Source organism: Schistocerca gregaria, chromosome 11 (genome assembly GCF_023897955.1).
Source record: "Schistocerca gregaria isolate iqSchGreg1 chromosome 11, iqSchGreg1.2, whole genome shotgun sequence".
Classification (NCBI taxonomy): Eukaryota; Metazoa; Arthropoda; class Insecta; order Orthoptera; family Acrididae; genus Schistocerca; species Schistocerca gregaria.
Genome location: NC_064930.1, coordinates 100291712 through 100316348, shown reverse-complemented (window position 1 = coordinate 100316348; position 24637 = coordinate 100291712). Strand labels below are relative to the sequence as shown.

The 24637-nt window shown below is 43.5% G+C and overlaps 1 protein-coding gene across 1 annotated transcript in view; it reads left to right on the top strand.

The window, feature by feature from the left end:
• LOC126295103 (guanine nucleotide-binding protein subunit beta-2) overlaps positions 1-24637 on the top strand; it is a 190056-nt gene that overhangs the window by 56450 nt on the left and 108969 nt on the right. Inside the window, exons 2-3 of the mRNA XM_049987358.1 lie at positions 91-170; positions 15043-15188. Coding sequence (XP_049843315.1) covers positions 99-170; positions 15043-15188 — 218 coding nt within the window. The 5' untranslated portion in view covers positions 91-98. The remainder of the gene's footprint in view (positions 1-90; positions 171-15042; positions 15189-24637) is intronic.

Genomic DNA, 24637 nt, shown 5'->3' with positions numbered 1-24637 from the left:
GTAACTTACTTGTGCTGCAGCTATACAATTTTATATAAGGATGCTGTATGAATGAACCTTCATATGTGTAATATTGTTTACGTGTTGCAGGCACAGAGATGGGTCCCAAGGCAGACCCCGAGACACAGGCTCTGCGCAAGGAGGTGGAAGACCTCATCGCCAAGCTCAAGGTTAGTCCGAGGGCGAACCTGTCCGCCCAGCTATGTGTTACACTTAAAAGAAAGAAAATAAAAATCGAGGATCTGTCAGATGACTTTCAATTTGGCTTCAGGAAATGTAACCGTAACAGAAAGGCAGTTCTCATGTTAAGCTTGGAAAAAAAGCACTCCATCTTGAGGCCACGAGTGGCCCATCGGGCCATCCGACCGCCGTGTCATCCTCAGTTGAGGATGGGGATAGGAGAGGCGTGTGGGCAGCACACCGCTCTCCCGGTCGGTATGATGGTATTTTTGACCGAAGCCGCTACTATTCGGGTCGAGTAGCTCCTCAATTGGCATCACGAGGCTGAGTGCTCCCCGAAAAATGGCAACAGTGCACGGCGGCCTGGATGGTCACCCATCCAAGTTCCGGCCACCCCCGACAGCGCTTAACTTCGGTGATCTCACGGGAACCGGTGTATCCACTGCGGCAGGGCCGTCGCCTTAAACTTGGAAGGTTTAAGAAAATTCATAACACTTTCATAGCATTTCGCTACCCTGACAACGGTTCTACAACGTTAAAAGGTGCAAGACATTTGAAACTCTCCGGAAAAATATGTACAGGCAATAGGGAATCAGAGGTATGATTCTATACATACAAGAACCATGTTATTGTTGTAGACCTCAGTCTGACGACGGGCTTCACCCAATTCTCCAAGCTAGTCTATCCTGTTCAACCCTCTTGATCTCTGCAAGATACACCCAGATCAACCTCCTTACTCTATTCATCTCCAGACCTTCTTCTACAGTTCTTATACCCACACTCCCGTCTATGGCCAAATTACTGTTCCTTGATATCTCAGGATATCTCCTGTCAATCCATCCACTTGTCAAGTCGTGACAGACATCTCCTATTTTCGGCACTTCGCCTGAGTAGTTCCTCACTGGTTATTCGCTTTACCCACCTTATCTTCAGAGTTCTCCTGTACCAGCGCATTTCAAATGCCTCTTTTATCTTCTTAATTGAACTGTTGATCTTCCACATTTGACTGCTGTACAAGCTCACACTTCAGACTAATACCTTCAGGAAAAAAAACCTCCTCACATTTAAATTCACATTCAATGTTTTTCCCCAAAAATGTTTTTCTTTTAATCTTCTTTCTGAATTTTATATTTTCACTACTTTGTCCATCATCAATTATTTAGCTGCTGAAGTAGCGGAACTCCTCTTCTACACGTAGGCGCCAAAGAAAATGGTACACGCATGCGTATTCAAAAGCAGATCTATGTAAAGAGGCAGGATAGGATGATGCGGTCGGCAACGCCTATATAAGGCGACAAGTGTCTAGCGTAGTTGTTACACCGGTTAGTGTTGCTACAATGGCAGCGTATCAAGATTTATGTGATTCTGAACATGGTGTTGCAGTCGGCGCACGAGCGATAAGACATAGCATCTCCGAGGTAGTGATGAAGTGGGGATGTTCCCATATTACCGTTTCACGAGTGTGCGGTGAATATCAGGAATCCAGTAAATCTTCAAATGTCTTACAGAGCTGCTACCGGAAACAGACCCTGCAAGAACGGGACCAACGACAAATTACAATGCTGGGCCATCGGCAAGTGTCAGTGTCGAAACCATTCAATGAGACATCATCGATATGGGCTTTTGGAGCCGAAATCCCACTCTTGTACCCTTGATGACTGCACGACACAATGCTTTATGCCTCACCTCGGCCTGTCAACTCTGATATTGGACTGTTGATCACTGGAAACATGTTCCCTGGTCGGACGAGTCTCGTTGCAAATTGTATTGAGCGATGGACATGTACAGATGTGGAGATAACCTCATGAATGCATGGACTCTGCATGTCAGCAGGGGACTGTTCAAGCTGGTGGAGGCTCTGTTATAGTCTGGGGGTTGTGGGCTTGTTGGAGTAATGTGGGACCCCTGGGATGTTTAGATACAACTCTGACAGGTGACACGTACGTAAGCATCCTGTCTGACCACCTGCATCCATTCGTGTCCATTGTGCATTCCGACGGACTTGGGGAATTCCAGCAGGACAATGCGACACCCCACACGTCCAGAATTGCTACAGAGTGGCTCCAGCAACATTCTGCTCAGCTTAGACACTTTCGCCAGGCACTAAACTTCCCATACATGAGCACATATTGTGCATATCTGGGATGCCTTGCAACATGCTGTTCAGAAGAGATCTCCACGCCTTCGTACTCTTACGGATTTATGGACTGCCCTGCCGGATTTACGGTGTCAGTTCGCTTCACCACTACTTCAGACATTAGTCGAGTCGAGCCACGTCGTGGTGCAGCGGTTCTGTGTGCTCGCGGGAGAGGGGTTGCAAGAAATTAGGTAGGTGAACCATTTTATTTGGCTCTTTACTGTTATTTAGTGTATCATTTCCTGATATAATTCCGTTGGCGTTACCTGATTTAATTCTACTCCATTCCATTAACCTTGTTTTACTTTCTTTGATGTTCATCTTATATCCTATGTTCAAGATACGCTCCATTCCGTTGAGCTGCTCTTTCCTTTGCCGTCTCTGACAGAATTACAATGTCATTGGAAATCCTTAAAGCTTATATTTCTCCTCCTCCTACTGCTTCCCTTTTCTTCGTCTCTTATATCTGCAGTCCGCTTTCTGGACCCGGGCACTGTGGCAGAGCGGTTCTAGGCGCTTCAGTCCAGAACCGTGCTGCTGCTACGGTCGCAGGTTCGAATCCTGCCTCGGGCATGGATGTGTGTGATGTCCTTGGGTTAGTTAGGTTTAAGTAGTTCTAAGTTCTAGGGGACTGATGACCACAGATGTTAAGTCCTTTAGTGCTCAGAACCATCTGAGCCTTTTTTCCTCTTTCTGGAGATGTTGTGTATACCTACTCATTCCCTGTGTTATATTACACTGCTACCTTCAAAATTTCAAATAAAGCAGTGCAATCAACATTTTTAAAAGCTTTCTCTGCATATATAAATGCTATAAATATAGGTATGGTTTTTCTTAACTTATGGTCCTGGATAAACGGTGATGACAATATTGCCTCAAAGGTTCCAACTTTTCTCTGAGACTCAAGCTAATCTTCTCCGAGGGGTCTTACATCGCTTTTTCCGTTCTTCTGCAAAAAAATTCGTGTCAATACTGTGCTAGCATGATTCACAAAACTGATGGGTTGGTGAAGTTCACGTCTAGGAACACCAGAAGTTCTCTGCAATAGTAACTGTTATATTGTTCCTGAAGTCAGAGTATTCAGCCTGTCTCACGTATCTTGCTCTCAAAGTGAAACTATTTTGTCTTGGTTAGCTCTTCAAGGGATACAAATAATTTGAGGAGCCTTGTATCCTCTTAGATCTCTCAGCGTCTCTCAAATTTTCCTCTCCCAACTCATCTTCATATAATCCCTCTTCTCTTTCTGTAATATTGTCCTCGAGTTGACACCGTTATTTAGACCGCTTATACACTTTCGTTTGCTTACGCCATAGTCCGGCAGTGATCACAGGGTCAGCGTGGTTACAACGGATTTGGCAGTGTTAGACCCGTGGTCTAGGTGTAGCGTCTTTGATTCATAGTCAAAACGTCTGCGGTCCCGGGTTGGATCCCCGACACTGCCTAAATTTCGATAAATAATCAGCACTGGCGGCCGAAGACTTCCGGCATAAGAAGTCAGCCTCATTCTGCCAACGGCCTTGTCAAAGAGGGCGGAGGGTTGGGAAATTGCCCCTAAAGGCAGAAGGCAATGGAAACCACTGCATTAAAGACACGTAACGTGTATCCACAGGACATGTGACCTGTAGTTGAAGAAGTGATCTCTCCATTGGCAAAAGATTCCGGAATAGCCCCCCGTTCGGATCTCCGGGAGGGGACGGCCAAGGGGGAGGCTACCACAAGAAAAAAACTGAATAATCAACGAAAGGGTAACGTTCTACGAGCCGGGGCGTGGAATGTCAGAAGCTTGAACGTGGTAGGGAAACTAGAAAATCTGAAAAGGGAAATGCAAAGGCTCAATCCAGATATAGTGGGGGTCAGTGAAGTGAAGTGGAAGGAAGACAAGGATTTCTGGTCAGATGAGTATCGGGTAATATCAACAGCAGCAGAAAATGGTATAACAGGTGTAGGATTCGTTATGAATAGGAAGGTAGGGCAGAGGGTGTGTTACTGTGAACAGTTCAGTGACCGGGTTGTTCTAATCAGAATCGACAGCAGACCAACACCGACAACGATAGTTCAGGTATACATGCCGACGTCGCAAGCTGAAGATGAACAGATAGAGAAAGTGTATGAGGATATTGAAAGGGTAATGCAGTATGTAAAAGGGGGATGAAAATCTAATAGTCATGGGCGACTGGAATGCAGTTGTAGGGGAAGGAGTAGAAGAAAAGGTTATAGGAGAATATGGGCTTGGGACAAGGTATGAAAGAGGAGAAACACTAATTGAGTTCTGCAACAAGTTTCAGCTAGTAATAGCAAATACCCTGTTCAAGAATCACAAGAGGAGGAGGTATACTTGGAAAAGGCCGGGAGATACGGGAAGATTTCAATTAGATTACATCATGGTCAGACAGAGATTCCGAAATCATATATTGGATTGTAAGGCGTACCCAGGAGCAGATGTAGACTCAGATCACAATATAGTAGTGATGAAGAGTAGGCTGAAGTTCAAGACATTAGTCAGGAAGAATCAATACGCTAAGAAGTGGAATACGGAAGTTCTAAGGAATGACGAGATACGTTTGAAGTTCTCTAACGCTGTAGATACAGCAATAAGGAATAGCGCAGTAGGCAGCACAGTTGAAGAGGAATGGACGTCTCTAAAAAGGGCCATCACAGAAGTTGGCAAGGAAAACATAGGTACAAGGAAGGTAGCTGCGAAGAAACCATGGGTAACAGAAGAAATACTTCAGTTGATTGATGAAAGGAGGAAGTACAAACATGTTCCGGGAAAATCAGGAATACAGAAATACAAGTTGCTGAGGAATGAAATAAATAGGAAGTGCAGGGAAGCTAAGACGAAATGGCTGCAGGAAAAATGTGAAGACATCGAAAAAGATATCATTGTCGGAAGGACAGACTCAGCATACAGGAAAGTCAAAACAACCTTTGGTGACATTAAAAGCAGCGGTGGTAACATTAAGAGTGCAACGGGAATTCCACTGTTAAATGCAGAGGAGAGAGCAGGTAGGTGGAAAGAATACATTGAAAGCCTCTATGAGGGTGAAGATTTGTCTGATGTGATAGAAGAAGAAACAGGAGGCGATTTAGAAGAGATAGGGGATCCAGTACTAGAATCGGAATTTAAAAGAGCTTTGGAGGACTTACGGTCAAATAAGGCAGAAGGGATAGATAGCAAGCCATCAGAATTTCTAAAATCATTAGGGGAAGTGGTAACAAAACGACTGTTCACGTGGGTGTGTAGAATATATGCCTGGCGACATACCATCTGACTTTCGGAAAAGCATCATCCACACAATTCCAAAGACGGCAAGAGCTGACAAGTGCGAGAATGATCCCACAATCAGCTTAACAGCTCATGCATCGAAGCTGCTTACAAGAATAATACACAGAAGAATGGAAAAGAAAATTGAGAATGCGCTAGGTGACGATCAGTTTGGCTTTAGGAAAAGTAAAGGCACGAGAGAGGCAATTCTGACGTTATGGCTAATAATGGAAGCAAGGCTAAAGAAAAATCAAGACACGTTCATAGGATTTGTCGACCTGGAAAAAGCGTTCGACAATATAAAATGGTGCAAGCTGTTCGAGATTCTGAAAAAAGTAGGGGTAAGCTATAGGGAGAGACGGGTCATATACAATATGTACAACAACCAAGAGGGAATAATAAGAGTGGACGATCAAGAACGAAGTGCTCGTATTAAGAAGGGTGTAAGACAAGGCTGTAGCCTTTCGCCCCTACTCTTCAATCTGTACATCGAGGAAGCAATGATGGAAACAAAAGAAAGGTTCAGGAGTGGAATTAAAATACAAGGTGAAAGGATATCAATGATACGATTCGCTGATGACATTGCTATCCTGAGTGAAAGTGAAGAAGAGTTAAATGATCTGCTGAACGGAATGAACAGTCTAATGAGTACACAGTATGGTTTGAGAGTAAATCGGAGAAAGACGAAGGTAATGAGAAGTAGTAGAAATGAGAACAGCGAGAAACTTAACATCAGGATTGATGGTCACGAAGCCAATGAAGTTAAGGAATTCTGCTACCTAGGCAGTAAAATAACCAATGGCGGACGGAACAAGGAAGACATCAAAAGCAGACTCGCTATGGCAAAAAAGGCATTTCTGGCCAAGAGAAATCTACTAATATCAAATACCGGCGTTAATTTGAGGAAGAAATTTCTGAGGATGTACGTCTGGAGTACAGCATTGTATGGTAGTGAAACATGGACTGTGGGAAAACCGGAACAGAAGAGAATCGAAGCATTTGAGATGTGGTGCTATAGACGAATGTTGAAAATTAGGTGGACTGATAAGGTAAGGAATGAGGAGGTTCTACGCAGAATCGGAGAGGAAAGGAATATGTGGAAAACACTGATAAGGAGAAGGGACAGGATGATAGGACATCTGCTAAGACATGAGGGAATGACTTCCATGGTACTAGAGGGAGCTGTAGAGGGCAAAAACTGTAGAGGAAGACAGAGATTGGAATACGACAAGCAAATAATTGAGGGCGTAGGTTGCAAGAGCTAATCTGAGATAAAGAGGTTAGCACAGGAAAGGAATTCGTGGCGGGCCGCATCAAACCAGTCAGTAGACTGATGACCAAAAAAAAAAAAGTGTTAGGGATGGCCGGATGCAATTTCTGCCACCACCTGTACCCACCAGGATGGAATCAGTGTACCCCAACTGTTTGTGTCTAGTGGAAATAGTGAAATTGTGCGGACTTGTCTGAAATGTCTGCGACCCGTGTAACTGAGGCGGAACGTGGGGAAGAGCCCAGTATTCACCTAGCGGGATGTGGAAAACCACCAAAAAACCACATCCGGGCTAGCCGGCGCGCCGGCCCCGGATCGAATCCGCCTGGTGGAAGCAGTGCGTGAGTGCTCTAGGCTGCCCTGGCGGGTTTAGACCGCTTATCCACTGATGAAGCAAATCATTATGACCACCTGCTTGGTACCTTGTTTGTCTTTGGAACGAAACAAATCACTGATTCTGTGTATCAGGCATATGGCAGTTTGTTGATAGGTTTGTAGAGATACGTTGCTTTTGACGTCTACGCAGAGGCCATGTAATTCGCGTTAACAACTGGCCACTCGTTTTCGTACATGGTGATGGCGCCCGGCAGCGATCCAGATGGATTCAGTAGGATTTACTACAGGCGAATTTGATCGCCGAGACATCAACCAGAGTTCACTATAATGGCCCTTAAACCACTGTCGCAAGGTTCTGGCTCAGAGGCACAGGCAGTTACAGTGGAGAAAAATGACTTCGCTGTCGGGGAAGGCTTCAAACGTTAAAGGATAAAGGTGGCAGGTCCCATGCAAACGAAGGAGAATGTCACCCATGGCATAGTACTTAGAAGCTTGATTAACAAAAAGGAAAACCTACGTTTCTAGCATTTGTAGACTCAGAGAAAGCTTTTGACAATGTTGAGTGGAATACTCTTTTTCAAATTCTGAAGGTGGCAAGGGTAAAATACAGGGAGCGGTTCTAGGCGCTACAGTCTGGAACAGAGGTTCGAATCCTCGGCCTCGGGCATGGATGTATGTGATGTTCTTAGGTTAGTTAGGTTTAATTACTTCTACGTTCTAGGTGACTAATGACCTCAGACGTTAAGTCGCATAGTGCTCAGAGCCATTTGAACCATATTTTTAACAGGGAGCGAAAAGCTATTTACAATTTGTACAGAAACCAGATGGCAGTTATAAGAGTCAAGGGACATGAAAGTAAAGCAGTGGTTGGGAAGGGAGTGAGACAGGGTTGTAGCCTATCCCTGATGTTATTCAACCTGTATATTGAGCAATCACTAAACGAAACAGAAGAAAAATTCGGAGTAGGTATTAAAATCCATGGAGAAGAAATAAAACTTTGAGGTTCGCCGATGACACTGTAATTCAGCCAGAGACAGCAAAGGACTTGGAAGAGCAGTTGAATGGAATGGACAGTGTCTTGAAAGGAGGATATAAGATGAACACCAACAAAAGAAAAACGAGGATAATGGAAGGTAGTCGAATTAAGTCAGGTGATGCTGAGGGAATTAGATGAGGAATTGAGACACTAAAAGTAGTAAAGGAGTTTTGCCATTTTGGGGAGAAAAATAAATGATGATGGTAGAAGTAGAGAGGATATAAAATGTAGACTGGCAATGGCAAGGAAAGCGTTTCTGAGGAAGAGACATTTGTTATCATAGAGTATAGATTTAAGTGTCGGGAAGTCGTTCCTGAAAGTACTCGTATGGAGTGTAGCCATGTATGGAAGTGAAACATGGACGATAAACAGTTTGGACAAGAATAGAATAGAAGCTTTCGAAATGTGGTGCTACAGAAGAATGCTGAAGAATAGATGGGTAGATCACATAACTAATGAGGAGGTATTGAACAGAATTGGGGAGGAGGTTGTGGCACAACTTGACTAGAAGAAGGGATCGGTTGGTAGGACATGTTCTGAGGTATCAAGGGATCACCAATTTAGTATTGGAGGGCAGCGTGGAGGGTAAAAATTGCAGAGGGAGACCAAGAGATGAATACACCAAGCAGGTTCAGAAGGATGTAGGCTGCAGTAGATACTGGGAGATGAAGAATCTTCCACAGGATAGAGTAGCATGGAGAGCTGCATCAAACCAGTCTCAGGACTGAAGACCACAACAACAACAACAACAACATAGTACTGCTCCCACCAGCCTGCAGGCGCTCCTGTCTCTGATGCAGCGTCAAGGGTAACTGCAGCCGTGGTCTCCGAGGTGATAGTCTGTGCTGCTGCAAACGTCGTCGAACTGTTCGTGCAGATGGTTGTTGTCTCGCAAACATCCCCATCTGTTGACTCAGGGATCGAGACGTGGCTGCACGATCCGTTACAGCCATGCTGATGAGATGCCTGTCATCTCGACTGCTAGTGATTCGAGGCCGTTGGGATCCACCACGGCGTTCCGTATTACCCTCCTGTACCCCCCGATTCCATATTCTGGTAACAGTAATTGGATCTCGACCAACGCGAGCAGTAATGTCACAATACGATAAACCGCAATCGCGATAGGCTACAATCCGACCTTTATCAAAGTCGGAAACGTGATGGTCCGCATTTCTCCTCCTTACACGATTCATCACAACAACATTTCACCAGGCAACGCCGGTCAACTGCTGTTTGTGTACGCGAAATCGGCAGGAAACTTTCCTCATATCAGCACGCTGTAGGTGTCTCTACCGGCGCCAACCTTGTGTGAATGTTCTGAAAAGCTAATCATTTGCATATCACAGCATCTTCTTCCTCTCGGTTAAATTTCTTCTTGCTGTAGCAATTTTAATGGCCAGTAGTGTAGATCGGTTACAGCTACCACAAAATCAGGTTCTAAGATTTAAGCAAGTTTGAATGTGATGGTATAGTCGGCGGATGAGCCACGGGACATATCATCTCTGAGGCAGCAATGAAGTGGACATTTTCCTATACGACCGTTTCAAGAGTGTACTGTGAATATCAGGAATCCTGTAAGTCTTCAAATCTCTGGCACTGCTGCGACCGGAAATATACTCTGCAAGAACAGAACCAGTGACAAATTACGATGTTGCATGATCAACAAGTGTCTGCGTGCAAACCATGCAGTGAAACATCATTGATACAGGCTTTTGGAGCTGAAGGCCCACTCGTGTACGTTTGATGACCACATGACACAAACCTTTACACGTCACTTGGCCCCGGCAGCACCAACATTGGACTGTTGATCATTGGAAACATGTTGCCTGGTCAGACTAGTCTCGTTTCAAATTGTATCGAGCATGTGGAGGTGCACAGGTATGGACAAGGCCTCATGAATCCCTGGACCCAGCGAATCAGCAGCGGACTGTTCACACTGGTAGAGGCTCTGTAATGGTGTGGGGTGTGTGCAGCTGGAGTCAGATAGGACCCCTAATAAGTCTAGATACGACTCTGACCCACATGCATAAGCATCTTGTCTCACCACCTACATCGTGATGACCACATGACACAAACCTTTACACATCTCTTGGGCACAGCAACACCAACATTGGACTGTTGACCATTGGAAACATGTTGCCTGGTCAGACTAGTCTCGTTTCAAATTGTATCGAGCATGTGGAGGTGCACAGGTATGGAGACAGCCTCGTGGATCTCTGGACCCAGCGAGTCAGCAGGGGACTGTTCACACTGGTAGAGGCTCTGTAATGGTGTGGGGTGTGTGCAGCTGGAGTCAGATAGGACCCCTAATAAGTCTAGATATGACTCTGACCCACATGCGTAAGCATCTTGTCTGACAACCTGCATCCGTGATGACCCCATGACACAAACCTTTACACGTCACTTGGGCCTGGCAGCACCAACATTTGATTGTTGATCATTGGAAACATGTTGCTGGGCAGACTAGTCTCGTTTCAAATTGTATTGAGCATGCAGAGGTGCACAGGTATCGAGACAGCCTCATGAATCCCTGGAGCCACCGAGTCAGCAGGGGACTGTTCACACTGGTAGAGGCTCTGTAATGGTGTGGGTTGTGTGCATCTGGAGTCAGATATGACCTCCAATAAGTCTAGATACGACTCTGACCCACATGCGTAAGCATTTTGTCTCACCACCTGCATCCGTGCAACACCCTACACTTCCAGAATTGCCACAGAGTGGCTCCAGGGACACTCTTCTGAGTTTAAACACTTCCGCTGGCCACCAGACTCTCCAGACATGAACCTTATTGAGCATATCTCGTATGCCTTGGAGCGTGCTGTTCAGAAGGAGCCTCCACCCCTTCGTACTCTTAAGGGTTTGTGAACAGTCCCACTGGATACATCGTGTCAATAGCCTCCAGCACTACTTCAGATATTAGTCCATGCCAAGTTGTATTGTGACACTTCTGGGTGATCCTTCGTGATATTACGCAGATGAACCAATTTCTTTGGCTCTTCAAATGGTTCAAATGGCTCTGAGCACTATGGGACTCAACATCTGCGGTCATCAGTCCCCTAGAACTTAGAACTACTCAACCTAACTAAACTAAGGACATGACACACATCCATGCCCGATGCAGGACTCGAACCTGCAACTGTAGCGGTCATGTGCTTCCAGACTAAAGCGCCTAGAACCGCAGGGCCACACCGGCCGGCTTGGCTCTTCAGTGTAGTTCAGCATGTATGAGGTTACACTGACGGAAAAAAGTCGCAACCCCAAAAAATAAAGAATGAAGAGTAACGAAATTTTGGGAATACATTTGTCTAGGTAATTTATGTAAGTGATTACCATTGCAAGATCACAGGTTAATGTAAGCATGACATGTTGTTGTTGTGGTCTTCAGTCCCAAGACTCATTTGATGCAGCTCTCCATGCTACTCTATCCTGTGCAAGTTTCTTCATCTCCCAGTACCTACTGCAACCTACATCTTTCTGAATCTGCTAGGTGTATTCATCTCTTGGTCTCCCTCTACGACTTTTACCCTCCACGGTGTCCTCCAGTACTAAATTGGTGATCGCTTGATGCCTCAGAACATGTCCTACCAACCGATACATTCTTCTAGTCAAGTTGTGCCACAAACTCCTCCCCAATTCTATTCAATACCTCCTCATTAGTTATGTGATCTACCCATCTATTCTTCAGCATTCTTCTGTAGCACCACATTTCGAAAGCTTCTATTTTCTTCTTGTTCAAACTATTTATCGTCCATGTTTCACTTTCATACCTGGGTACACTCCATACAAATACTTTCAGAAACGACTTCCTGATACTTAAGTCTATACTCGATGTTAACAAATTTCTCTTCTTCTGAAACGATTTCCTTGCCATTGCCAGTCTACATTTTATATCTTCTCTACTTCGACCATCATCAGTTACTTTGCTCCCCAAATAGCAAAACTCCTTTACTACTTTAAGTGTCCCATTTCCTAATCTAATTCTCTCAGCATCACCTGAGTGAATTTGACTACACTCCATTATCCTCGTTTTGCTTTTGTTGATGTTCATCTTATATCCTTCTTTCAAGACACTGTCTCTGACAGAATTACAATATCATTGATGAATCTTAAAAAGTTTTTATTTCTTCTCCATGGATTTTAATACCTTTTCCGAATGTTTCCTTTACTGCTTGCTCAATATACAGATTGAATAACATTGGGGAAGCTACAACCATATCTCACTCCCTTCCCTTCAAGTCCCTCGACTCTTTCAATTTCCATCTGGTTTCTGTACAAATTTATCCCTGCCACCTTCAGAATTTGAAAGAAAGTATTCCAGTCAACATTGTCAATAGGTTTCTCTAAATCAGTTATATAAATAAGGAACAGGAGTGGCCTCAACACTGATCCCTGGGGCACTTCCCAGTTTACTGTACCCCACTCATACCCCACATCACGGCCATTCTGAACATTGTGAATAATGACCTTTTCCTGTCTGTTGCTAAAGTAAGACGTGAACCAATTGTGAGCTACTCCCCATATTCAGTAATGGTCCAACTTCTGGAGCAATATTTTGTGATCGACACAATCATACACCTTAGTTAAATAAAAAAATATGCCTAGTGCTCGATACCTATTGTTTAACCTATTCAGCACCCCACAGAGAAAAGGGAATATAGCTTTGTTCTGAGCACTACGGGACTTAACATCTGAGCTCATCAGCCCCCTAGAACTTAGAACTACTTAAACCTAACTAAGTTAAGTACATCACATACATCCATGCCCGAGGCAAGGTTCGAACCTGCGACCGTAGCGGTCACGCGGTTCCAGACTGAAGCGCCTAGAACCGCTCGGCCACTCTGGCCGGCAGGGAATATAGCATTTTCAGTTGTTAAACGACTTCTAAAACCGAACTGTACATTTGATAGCAAATCCTGTGATATAAAATGATCAATTATCCTTACATATACAGCCTTTCCAATAACTAGATTGTTGCCCGTAGCCAAACCCTCAACCTGATGATATGGGTTCCATTTTAGGGAAGGTTCCATTTTAGGGCCCTTACTTTTTCTTGTGTATATCAATAACCTTTCATCAGTAACATTACCAGGTGCCAGGTTAATTTGTTTTCCGATGATATAAACATTGCAATAAATACAAATCAAGTGTAGTCTTAGAAATATCAACTAATAAAATATTTTTGGACATTAATCACTGGTTCTTAGCCAATTCCTTGTCATTAAACTTTGAAAAAACACACTAGATGCAGTTCAGAACTTGTAAGGGGTGTCCCACGAGTATATGTCCAACATACGATGGCAAGAAGATAGAAGAAGTGGACAGTGTTAAATTCTTGGGATTAAAGCTTGCTAATAAATTCAACTGGCAGGATCACTCCACAGAACTGCTGAAGCGTCTTAACAAATCTCTACTTGCAATGCGAATTGTGTCAGACATATGTGATATAAAAATGCTTACTTTCATTCCATTATGTCATATGGGATTATTTTTTGGGGCAATTCATCAAGCCAAGCTAAAGTTTTCCGGGCACAAAAACGTGCAATAAGAGTTATATGTGGTGTGAACTCAAGAACATCCTGCAGAAGCCTGTTTAGGGAACTAGGGATACTAACTAACTACTGCTTCCCAATATATTTATTCCTTAATGAAATTTGTCATTAAAAATATATCACTTTTTCAAACCAACAGCTCAATTCATGGTATCAATACTAGAAATAAGAGTAATCCTAACAAGGCTTTAAAAAGTCACTTAGTCTTGGGAAAGGAATGAATGAATGATTGTTTGTATGGCTTTGTTGGCCGGGATGCCCCACACAAGGAAGTTCAACCGCCGTTTTGCAAGTCCTTTTTTGTTGACGCCACTTCGGCGACTTTCGAATCAATGATGATGAACACACAACACCCAGACATCATGAGGCAAAGAAAATCTCTGACCCCGGTTGGGAATCGCACCCGGGACCTGGTGTGCAGGAAGCGAGAACGCTACCGCAAGACCAAGGGCTGCGGACAGTCTTGTACAAAAAGGTGTGCATTATTGAGGAACACACATTTTCAATAACTTGCCAGCAGCCATAAAAACCTTAACAACCAATGAAATTCAGTTTAAGAGAAGCCTAAAGGATTTATTCTTGGCCAACTCCTTCTACTCTATTGATGAGTTTCTCAGTAGAACCTATATATATATATATATATAATTGCAATATAACTTCTGCACAATTTCTGTGCAGTAATGTGTTCATTGGAAATAAGTGTGTGTGTGTAAGTACAATCTAACTTGTGCACCATTTCAGTGCAGTAATATATTTAGTGTAAATAAGTATTATAGTAGTTGTATTACACGTTTATTACCGTATAAATACATAAATAAAACCTTTTTTTTCAATTCAGTGCATTAGTATTTGTGAAATGATTCTTTCAAATGGCTCTGAGCACTATGCGACTTAACACCTGAGGTCATCAGTCCCCTAGAACTTAGAATTACTTAAACCAAACTACCCTAAGGACATCACACACATCCATACCCGAGGCAGGATTCGAACCTGCGACCGTAGGGGTCACTCGGCTCCAGACAATAGTGCCCAGAACCTCATGGGCACTACGGCCGGCATGATTCTTTCAGGTAGTGTTCATTAAAAAATGACGATCATTCCACTTGGGACCTATGGAATGGTACATTAGCTTCTTTGTTCGAGTTCTAAACATTTATCATGTATTGTTGTTTTTCTGACATGTTCCACATCCTGGAGGACCTCCTCACTACGGATCATCTAGAATGAAAGTAAATCTAATGTAATCTATATTGTGTTGTGTGTTGCCAGGATGAGCAGCAGAAGGTGGCGGATGCCAAGATCGAGGAGGTGTGCGGAAACATGTCGGATCTGCCGCGCATCCGACTCACCACCAAGAAGCTGCTCAAGGGACACCTCAACAAAGTCAACTCGGTCCACTACAGCGGCGACAGCAGGTCAGTCGCACCACACCTGCCCGACCCCTGACCGTCAGACTGCAGCGTCCTGCCCAAAGACCGCGTTGTCCCCACTCTGTGGCCGCCATCTTCTCCATCCAGTGTTACCCCTCGCAAGATCCCCTCGCTTCTGAACTGGTACTGTTATTACTCAGCTCAGCCGCGCGTCCGTAGAGGGTGGTACATGTGACGTACAGTATAACTGGTCAGCATTTCCACCCAGAATTTGCGAGCGTAAGTCGGACCTTCCTTGGCGGGTCGTGTCGTCGGATTTCCTCCTACATGTGCACGGTAAATGTCGTCCCGTGCAGATTCTTCATTGGCGCATTGGATGTCTCGGTCAGTGGAGCTAATTATCTGAAATTGCTGTCGATCAACTGTGTGTATCTATTTACTCGAAATTAACACTCAGAATGCTGTAATATCATTTTTATTCGTATTAAATCGATAATGAAACACTCGTGTCACAAACTCGTGACCGAGAGCACGGCTACCGTCGAACAAGACAAGAAGAGCGCGCAGTCCGCATCTCTTACTAGTCTCGCCACAGTTCGTGGATTTCCGGTCAGGTTCGTACTTACTAAGATGTGCATTTGTTAATGAACGGGTGTGAATTTTAACGAGGCAAAATTATGATAAATAGTTTTAAACATCCAGAGGCTCCCCATAGCATTGGTGTCGTCATAAATGACTTTAATTATCAAACATAAATAGACAAAATCGGTGACTTTGGCGCCAAGATGGCGGTACTCCCCGTCATGTATATTTCCCACGCTGACGTTCGTTGCTACGGTCCAGCGCCGAGCCTCACCCAACTACGCGCGCCATATGGTCGCTTCGTCACCTAGCCAGCCAGCCAGCGTGGGAATGCTCTCCGACTCATGGACGACTACGGACTACAGCACTTCCTAACTATCGTGAATACATCAATAAGAGACAATAATTTATTAGAATTGGTAAAAATGTATTCCTCACGTAAGAGACACCTTCCACCCTTTCGGTGACCAGGCTTCTGACTGGTTTGATGCTGTCCGCCACGAATTCCTGTCCTGTGCCAACCTCTTCATCTCAGAATAGCACTTCCAACATACACCCTCAATTACTTGCTCGTTGTATTCCAATCTCTGTTCTTCCTCTACAGTTTTTGCCCTCTCTGCTTCTGTGTGGGCTCTAATCTCTCCGATTTTATCCTCATGGTCTCTTCGCGAGATATACGTAGGAGGGAGCAATATACTGCTCGACTCTTCAGTGAAGGTATGTTATCGAAACTTTAACAAAAGCCCGTACCGAGCTACTGAGCGTCTCTCCTGCAGAGTCTTCCACTGGAGTTTATTTATCATCTCCGTAACGCTTTCGCCATTACTAAATGATCCTGTAACGAAGCGCGCTGCTCTCCATTGGATCCTCTCTATCTCTTCTATGAAACCTATCTGCTACGGATCCCACACTGCTGAGCAGTATTTGAGCAGTACCGTACCGTACTGTAACCTACTCCCTTTGTTTTCGGATTGCATTTCCTTAGGATTCTTCCAATGAATCTCAGTCTGCCATCTGCTTTACCGACGATCAACTTTATATGATCATTCCATTTAGAATCATTCCTAATGCGTACTCCCAGATAATTTATGGAATTAACTGCTTCCAGTTGCTGACCTTCTATTTTATAGCTAAATGATAAGGATCTATCTTTCTATGTATTCACAGCACATTACACTTTTCTACATTGAGATTGAATTGCCATTCCCTGTACCATGCGTTAATTCGCTGCAGATCCTCCTGCATTTAAGTACAATTTTCCATTGTTACAACCTCTCGATGCACCACAGCATCATCTGCAAAAAGCGTCAGTGAACTTCCGATGTCATCCACCAGGTCATTTATGTATATTGTGAATAGCAACTGCCCTACGACACTCCCCTGCGGCACACCTGAAATCACTCTTACTTCGCAAGACTTCTCTCCATTGAGAACGACATGCTGCGTTCTGTTTTCTAGGAACTCTTCAATCCATTCACACAATCGGTCTGATAGTCCATATTCTCTTACTTTGTTCATTAAATGACTGTGGGGAACTGTAGCGAACGCCTTGCGGAAGTCAAGCAACACGGCATCTGCATGGGAACCCGTGTCTATGGCCCTCCGAGTCTCGTGGACGAATAGCGCGAGCCGGGTTTCACACGACCGTCTTTTTCGAAACCCATGCTGATTCCTTCAGAGTAGATTTCTAGTCTCCAGAAAAGTCATTGTACTCGAACATAATACGTGTTCCAAAATTCTACAACTAATCGACATTAGAGATATAGGTCTATAGTTCTGCACATCCGTTCGACGTCCCTTCTTGAAAACGGGGATGACCTGTGCCCTTTTCCAATCCTTTGGAACGCTACACTCTTCTAGAGACCTACGGTACTCTGTGTAAAATCGAACTGGTATCCCATCAAGTCCAGCGGCCTTTCCTCTTTTGACCGATTTTAATTGTTTCTCTATCCCTCTATCGTCTATTTCGATATCTACCATTTTGTCATCTGTGCGACAATCTAGAGAAGAAACTACAGTGCAGTCTTCCTCTGTGAAACAGCTTTGGAAAAAGACATTTAGTATTTCGGCCTTTAATCTGTCATCCTCTGTTTCAGTACCATTTTGGTCACAGAGTGTCTGGACATTTTGTTTCGATCCACCTACCTCTTTGACATAAGACCAAAATTTCTTAGGATTTTCTGCCAAGTCAGTACATAGAACTTTACTTTCGAATTCATTGAACGCCTCTCGCATAGCCCTCCTCACACTACATTTCGCTTCGCGGAATTTTTATTTGTCTGCATTGCTTTGACTATGTTTATGTTTGCTGTGAAGTTCCTTTGCTTCCACAGCAGTTTTCTAACTCGCTTGTTGTACCACGGTGGCACAGAACCTCTTCAGTCCTTACCTTATCAGTCCACCTAATTTTCAACATTCGTCTATAGCACCACATCTCAAATGCTTCGATTCTCTTCTGTTCCGGTTTTCCCACAGTCCATGCTTCACTACCATACAATGCTGTACTCCAGACGTACATTCTCACAAATTTCAGCCTAAAATTAAGGCCGATTTTTGATATTAGTAGAATTCCCTTGGTCAGAAATCCCCTTTTTGCCATTGCTAGTCTGCTTTTGATGTCCTCCTTGCTCCGTCCGTCATTGGTTATTTTACTTCCTAGGTAGCAGAATTCCTTACCTTCATCTACTTCGCGACCATCGATCCTGATGTTAAGTTTCTCGCTGTTCTCATTTCTACTACTTCTCATTACCTTCGTCTTTCTCCGATTTACTCTCAATCCATACTCTGTATTCATTTAGGCTGTTTATTCCATTCAGTAGATCATGTAATTCTTCTTCACTTTCGCTCAGGATAGCAATGTCATCAGCGAGTCGTATCATTGCTATCCTTTCACCTTGAATTTTAATTCCACTCCTGAACCTTTCTTTTAGTTCCCTTGTTGATTTCTCGACGTACAGATTGAACAGTAGGGGCGAAAGGCTACATCCTTGTCTTACACCCTTTTTAATCCGAGCATTTCTTTCTTAGGCGATCACCGAAGTTCAGCGCTGTTGGGCGTGGCCGACACTTGGATGGGTGACCATCCAGGCCGCCATGCGCTGTTGCCATTTTTTCCGGGTGCAATCAGCCTCGTGATGGCAATTGAGGAGCTACTCGACCGAATAGTAGCGGCTTAGGTCACAGAAAACCATCATAATAACCGGGAGAGCGGTGTGCTGGCCAAACGCTCCTCCTATCCGCATCCTCAACTGAGGATGATACGGCGGTCGGATGGTACCGATGGGCCACATGCGGCCTGAAGACGGAGTGGTGGATTTCTTTCTTGGTCGCCTACTCTTATTATTCCCTCTTGGCTGTTGTTCATATTGCATGCGACATATTGCTTACCACTACTTTTCTCAGCATTTCGAACATCTTGCACCATTTTACAGTGTCGAACGATTTTTCCAGGTCGACAAATCCTAGGAACGTGTCTTGATTTTTCTTTAGCCTTGCTTCCATTATTAGCCGTAACGTCAGAATTGGCTCTCTCGTGCTTTTACTTTTCCTAAAGCCAAACTGATCGTCACCTAGCGCATTCTCAATTTTCTTTTCCATTCTTCTGTATATTATTCTTGTAAGCAACTTGGATGCATGAGATGTTAAGCTGATTGTGTACTAATTCTCGTACTTGTCAGCTCTTGCCGTCTTCGGAATTGCGTGGATGATGCTTTTCCTAAAGTCAGATGATTTGTCGCCAGACTTATACAGTCTACACCCGAACGTGAATTTTGTTGCCACTTTCCACGATTATTTTAGAAATTCTGATGGAATGTTATCTATCCCTTCTGCCTTATTTGATATCAAGTTCTCCAAAGCTCTATTAAATTCAGATTCTAGTACTGGATCCCCTATCTCTTCTAAATCGACTCATGTTTCTTCTTTTATCACATTAGACAAATCTTCACTTTCATATAGGCTTTCAATGTATTCTTTCCACCTATCCATTCTCCTCTGCATTTAACATTAGAATTCCCATTGTACCCTTAATGTTATCATTGCTGCTTTTAATGTCACCGAAGGTATTATTCTTGCAAGCAACTTGGATGTATGAGCTGTTAAGCTGATTGTGCGGTAATTCTCGCACTTATCAGCTTTTGCCATTTCCGGAATTGTGTGGATGATGTTTTTCCTAAAGTCAGATGGTATGGCGCCAGACTCATACATTCTACACACTCATACATTTTGCCACTTTCCACAATGATTTTAGAAATTCTGATGGACTGTTATGTATCCCTTCTGCCTTATTTGATATCAAGTCGTCCAAAGCTCTCTTAAATACCGATTCTAAGACTGGACCTCCTATCTCTTCTAAATCGACTCATGTTTCTTCTTTTCTCACATCACACAAATCTTCCCCCTCATATACGCAATGTATTCTTTCCCCCTATCCGCTCTCCTCTACATTTCACACTGGAATTCAGGTTGCACTCTTAATGTTATCACTAGGGCCCGGAATTTAAGATCAAGTCATATTTTTTTCTGAACTATAGGGTGAATTTTAGAACAATTTATGCACAAATCTAGGCATTTTAGTGTTGATTGTGCATAAAAAGTCATATTTCAATAAAGTTTAGTAGTAGGTCATATTGCAGCTAACTTTTAATATAATAGGTCATATTTTCGACAACTTTTGCCAAAAATGCATATACCGTTTTTGTCGTATCTTACGGGACACACGAATAAGAAAGTGAAAATGTTGCTTACGAGACAATATTTGACGTGCTATTCTGAAAGATGAACAGATAAATTAGTACACAGCTTTATTTCTCAGGAGCGTAGCAGAAATTCGTTGCACCACAACAGTCGTTTCGCGAACATAAAACATTGCTGTGCAGAATCGACAATACGCTCTCAGCGCCAACAAAGGCGGCTTCTGCCATAATAATCATCGCAGTCGCACAGGTGTTTCCAGTAACCACTTTGAACATAGCCATTGCCTTGTTCAACATGCCTAAAGCAAAGTGCTCCGAGAGCGTGGAGTTGAGAGGATATGTTCGAGAATTTGGAGAGAGAAGTTCTTTAGTACTGATGGGAAAATATTATTTTGTTAACGGTGTGAAGTTAAAGTTAGTGCAGAAAAGCGCTTTATTGTGCAACAACAGTGCAGTACCGCTAAATACAGCAGCTGTGTGAAACGAAGTGCTGAAAATAACAACAGGCAAACGCTGTTATTTGAACAGACAGGTGAATCGTCAACCGTGCAATCATTCTCCAAGCATTTGTGTGAGATGATGGTGTACTCAACATCCCATTCGAAAAGCTGAATAATCCACGCTTCAGACTGTTCTTGGAGAAGTACACAACACATCCAGTTCCAGATGAATCTACACTGTGAAAGAACTATATATACGTATGCTACAATGATGTGCTCAACAAAATACTAATTACTATTGCTGAGCAAAAGATCTGGCTGTCGATAGATGAAATTACGGTTATTAGTCGGCGATATATCGCGAATGTCATTGTTGGTGTTCTAAAAGTTGATGGCCCTGGAGATATGTTGCTACTAACGTGTGAAGCTCTCGATAGAGTAAACAATTCGACGATTGCTATTTTGTTTGACAACTCTCTGAAGCTACTGTGGCCGGATGGTGTGAAAAGAGGCAACGTTTTGCTGCTTGTAACAGACGGTGCTTCATATATGGCTAAAGCAGATGCTCTACCCCAGTATGGTGTACACCACTTGCCTTGCACAGGTGTTGCACAGAGTTGCCGAAGAGTTGCGATCAAATTGCCCTGACGTGGACAAATTAATTTCTTGTGGCAAGAAAATCTATGCGAAGGCTCCGCTATGGGTGCAGAAATTCAAGGAACAAGCATCTTCAACGCCCCTCCCACCTAAACCTGGCCGGCCGCTGTGGCCGAGCGGTTCTAGGCGCTTCAGTCTGGAACCGCGCGACCGCTACGGTTGCAGGTTCGAATCCTGCCACGGGCATGGATGTGTGTGATGTCCTTAGCTTAGTTAGGTTAAGTAGTTCTAAGTTCTAGGGGACTGATGATCTCAGATGTTAAGTCCCATAGTAGTCACAGCCATTTGAACCATTTTTGAACCACCTAAACCTGTTCTTACACGATGGGGTTCATGGCTGAATGCTGCTGCATATTACTGCACCAACTTCACCCAAATAAAGACAATCTTCTGTGAGCCTGACAGCGATGAATCAAGTGATATCAAAATTGTGAAATAAGTTTTTACAGATACGTTGTCTCTAAACTTGGCATAAATCAAGACAATCTTCTGTGAGCCTGACAGCGATGAATCAAGTGATATCAAAATTGTGAAAGAAGTTTTTACAGATACGTTGTCTCGAAACTTGGCATAAATCAAGACAATCTTCTGTGAGCCTGACAGCGATGAATCAAGTGATATCAAAATTGTGAAAGAAGTTTTTACAGATACGTTGTCTCTAAACTTGGCATAAATCAAGACAATCTTCTGTGAGCCTGACAGCGATGAATCAAGTGATATCAAAATTGTGAAATAAGTTTTTACAGATACGTTGTCTCTAAACTTGGCATAAATCAAGACAATCTTCTGTGAGCCTGAAAGCGATGAATCAAGTGATATCAAAATTGTGAAAGAAGTTTTTACAGATACGTTGTCTGGAAACTTGGCATAAATCAAGACAATCTTCTGTGAGCCTGATAGCGATGAATCAAGTGATATCAAAATTGTGAAAGAAGTTTTTACAGATACGTTGTCTCGAAACTTGGCATAAATCAAGACAATCTTCTGTGAGCCTGACAGCGATGAATCAAGTGATATCAAAATTGTGAAAGAAGTTTTTACAGATACGTTGTCTGGAAACTTGGCATAAATCAAGACAATCTTCTGTGAGCCTGATAGCGATGAATCAAGTGATATCTAAATTGTGAAAGAAGTTTTTACAGATACGTTGTCTCGAAACTTGGCATAAATCAAGACAATCTTCTGTGAGCCTGACAGCGATGAATCAAGTGATATCAAAATTGTGAAATAAGTTTTTACAGATACGTTGTCTCTAAACTTGGCATAAATCAAGACAATCTTCTGTGAGCCTGAAAGCGATGAATCAAGTGATATCAAAATTGTGAAATAAGTTTTTACAGATACGTTGTCTCTAAACTTGGCATAAATCAAGACAATCTTCTGTGAGCCTGATAGCGATGAATCAAGTGATATCAAAATTGTGAAAGAAGTTTTTACAGATACGTTGTCTCGAAACTTGGCATAAATCAAGACAATCTTCTGTGAGCCTGAAAGCGATGAATCAAGTGATATCAAAATTGTGAAAGAAGTTTTTACAGATACGTTGTCTGGAAACTTGGCATAGATCAAGACAATCTTCTGTGAGCCTGATAGCGATGAATCAAGTGATATCAAAATTGTGAAAGAAGTTTTTACAGATACGTTGTCTGGAAACTTGGCATAAATCAAGACAATCTTCTGTGAGCCTGACAGCGATGAATCAAGTGATATCAAAATTGTGAAAGAAGTTTTTACAGATACGTTGTCTGGAAACTTGGCATAAATCAAGACAATCTTCTGTGAGCCTGACAGCGATGAATCAAGTGATATCAAAATTGTGAAAGAAGTTTTTACAGATACGTTGTCTCCAAACTTGGCATACATCAACGCCAATTTTTTAGTCATATCAAAAGCCGTCAAACGACTGGAAGCTGTGGGCACTCAGCTATGTGAGGCACTGAGTATTGTGCAACATGTGCAGTGTGAGCTGGGTCGAGCTCGTGGTAATGTGACTCATAAAGTGAAAACCAAATTGCAAAGTGTTCTCCAACGGAACCCAGGATATTCTACACCGTGCAGAATTAATGACAGTCTTTCAGGGAATGCCGCAACATTTGAAGATACTGAAACAAAACTGAACTCCAGTGATCTGTCTGCCTTCAAATACGCTCCAGTGACGTGCTGTGAAGTGGAGAGGGGCTTTTCCAGGTACTAAACTATCCTCAGCGACAACCGTAGATCTTTGACAGTGGACAACTGGAAAATGCACCTTGTGATCCAGTGCAACTTTGCAGACTCACAGCGACTTCGAGTCTCGGTCCGCCACACAGTTTTAATCTGCCAGGAAACTTCGTATCAGCGCACACTCCGCTGCAGAGTGAAAATGTCATTCTGGAAACATCCCCCAGGCTGTGGCTGAGCCATGTCTCCGCAGTATCCTTTCTTTCAGGAGTGCTAGTTCTGCAACGTTCGCAGGAGAGCTTCTGCAAAGTTTGGAAGGTAGGAGACGAGGTACAGGCGGAAGTAGAGCTGTGAGGACGGGACGTGAGTCGTGCTTGGGTAGCTCAGTTGGTCAGTTCGGTGCTAGCGGCCGTGCGGAGCGGAGGTCCGATACTTCCGCCTGTGCGGCGTGTGCGTGTGTTTGTTTACTTGTGGACTTAGTCTGCGCGCGGGCTAATAACAACGATCATGGCGAACAAGTACAGAAAAACTATATTACGATTCAATTTCTGCAAAGACTACGAAAGACCAAAGGCTTTAGCAGTGGAACGATTCATACGAGAGGACGTCAAGATACCGCCAAACGATATTGTCGGAATTCACCTGTCCATCGTTAGTCCCACGGTGTATGTTAAGATGGTAAATGACGCGGCGTGTGAGAGAATTCTACAGGCGACAAAAACAGGTCTCCGATTTTGCCATAGTGACGGGAATGTCGGCACGGTAACTGTAGAACATGCTGGTCTGGGTGTACGGACAATACGTGTTTTTGAGCTGCCATTTGAGCTCCCGGCTGACGAAGTTATTGAGGCTTTTAAGCCATACGGCACGGTACATGGTCACACAGCAGAACGCTGGACACAATTCGCCACGTACCCCGTGCTTAACGGAGTGAGACAGATCACTATTGATCTTCAGAAGC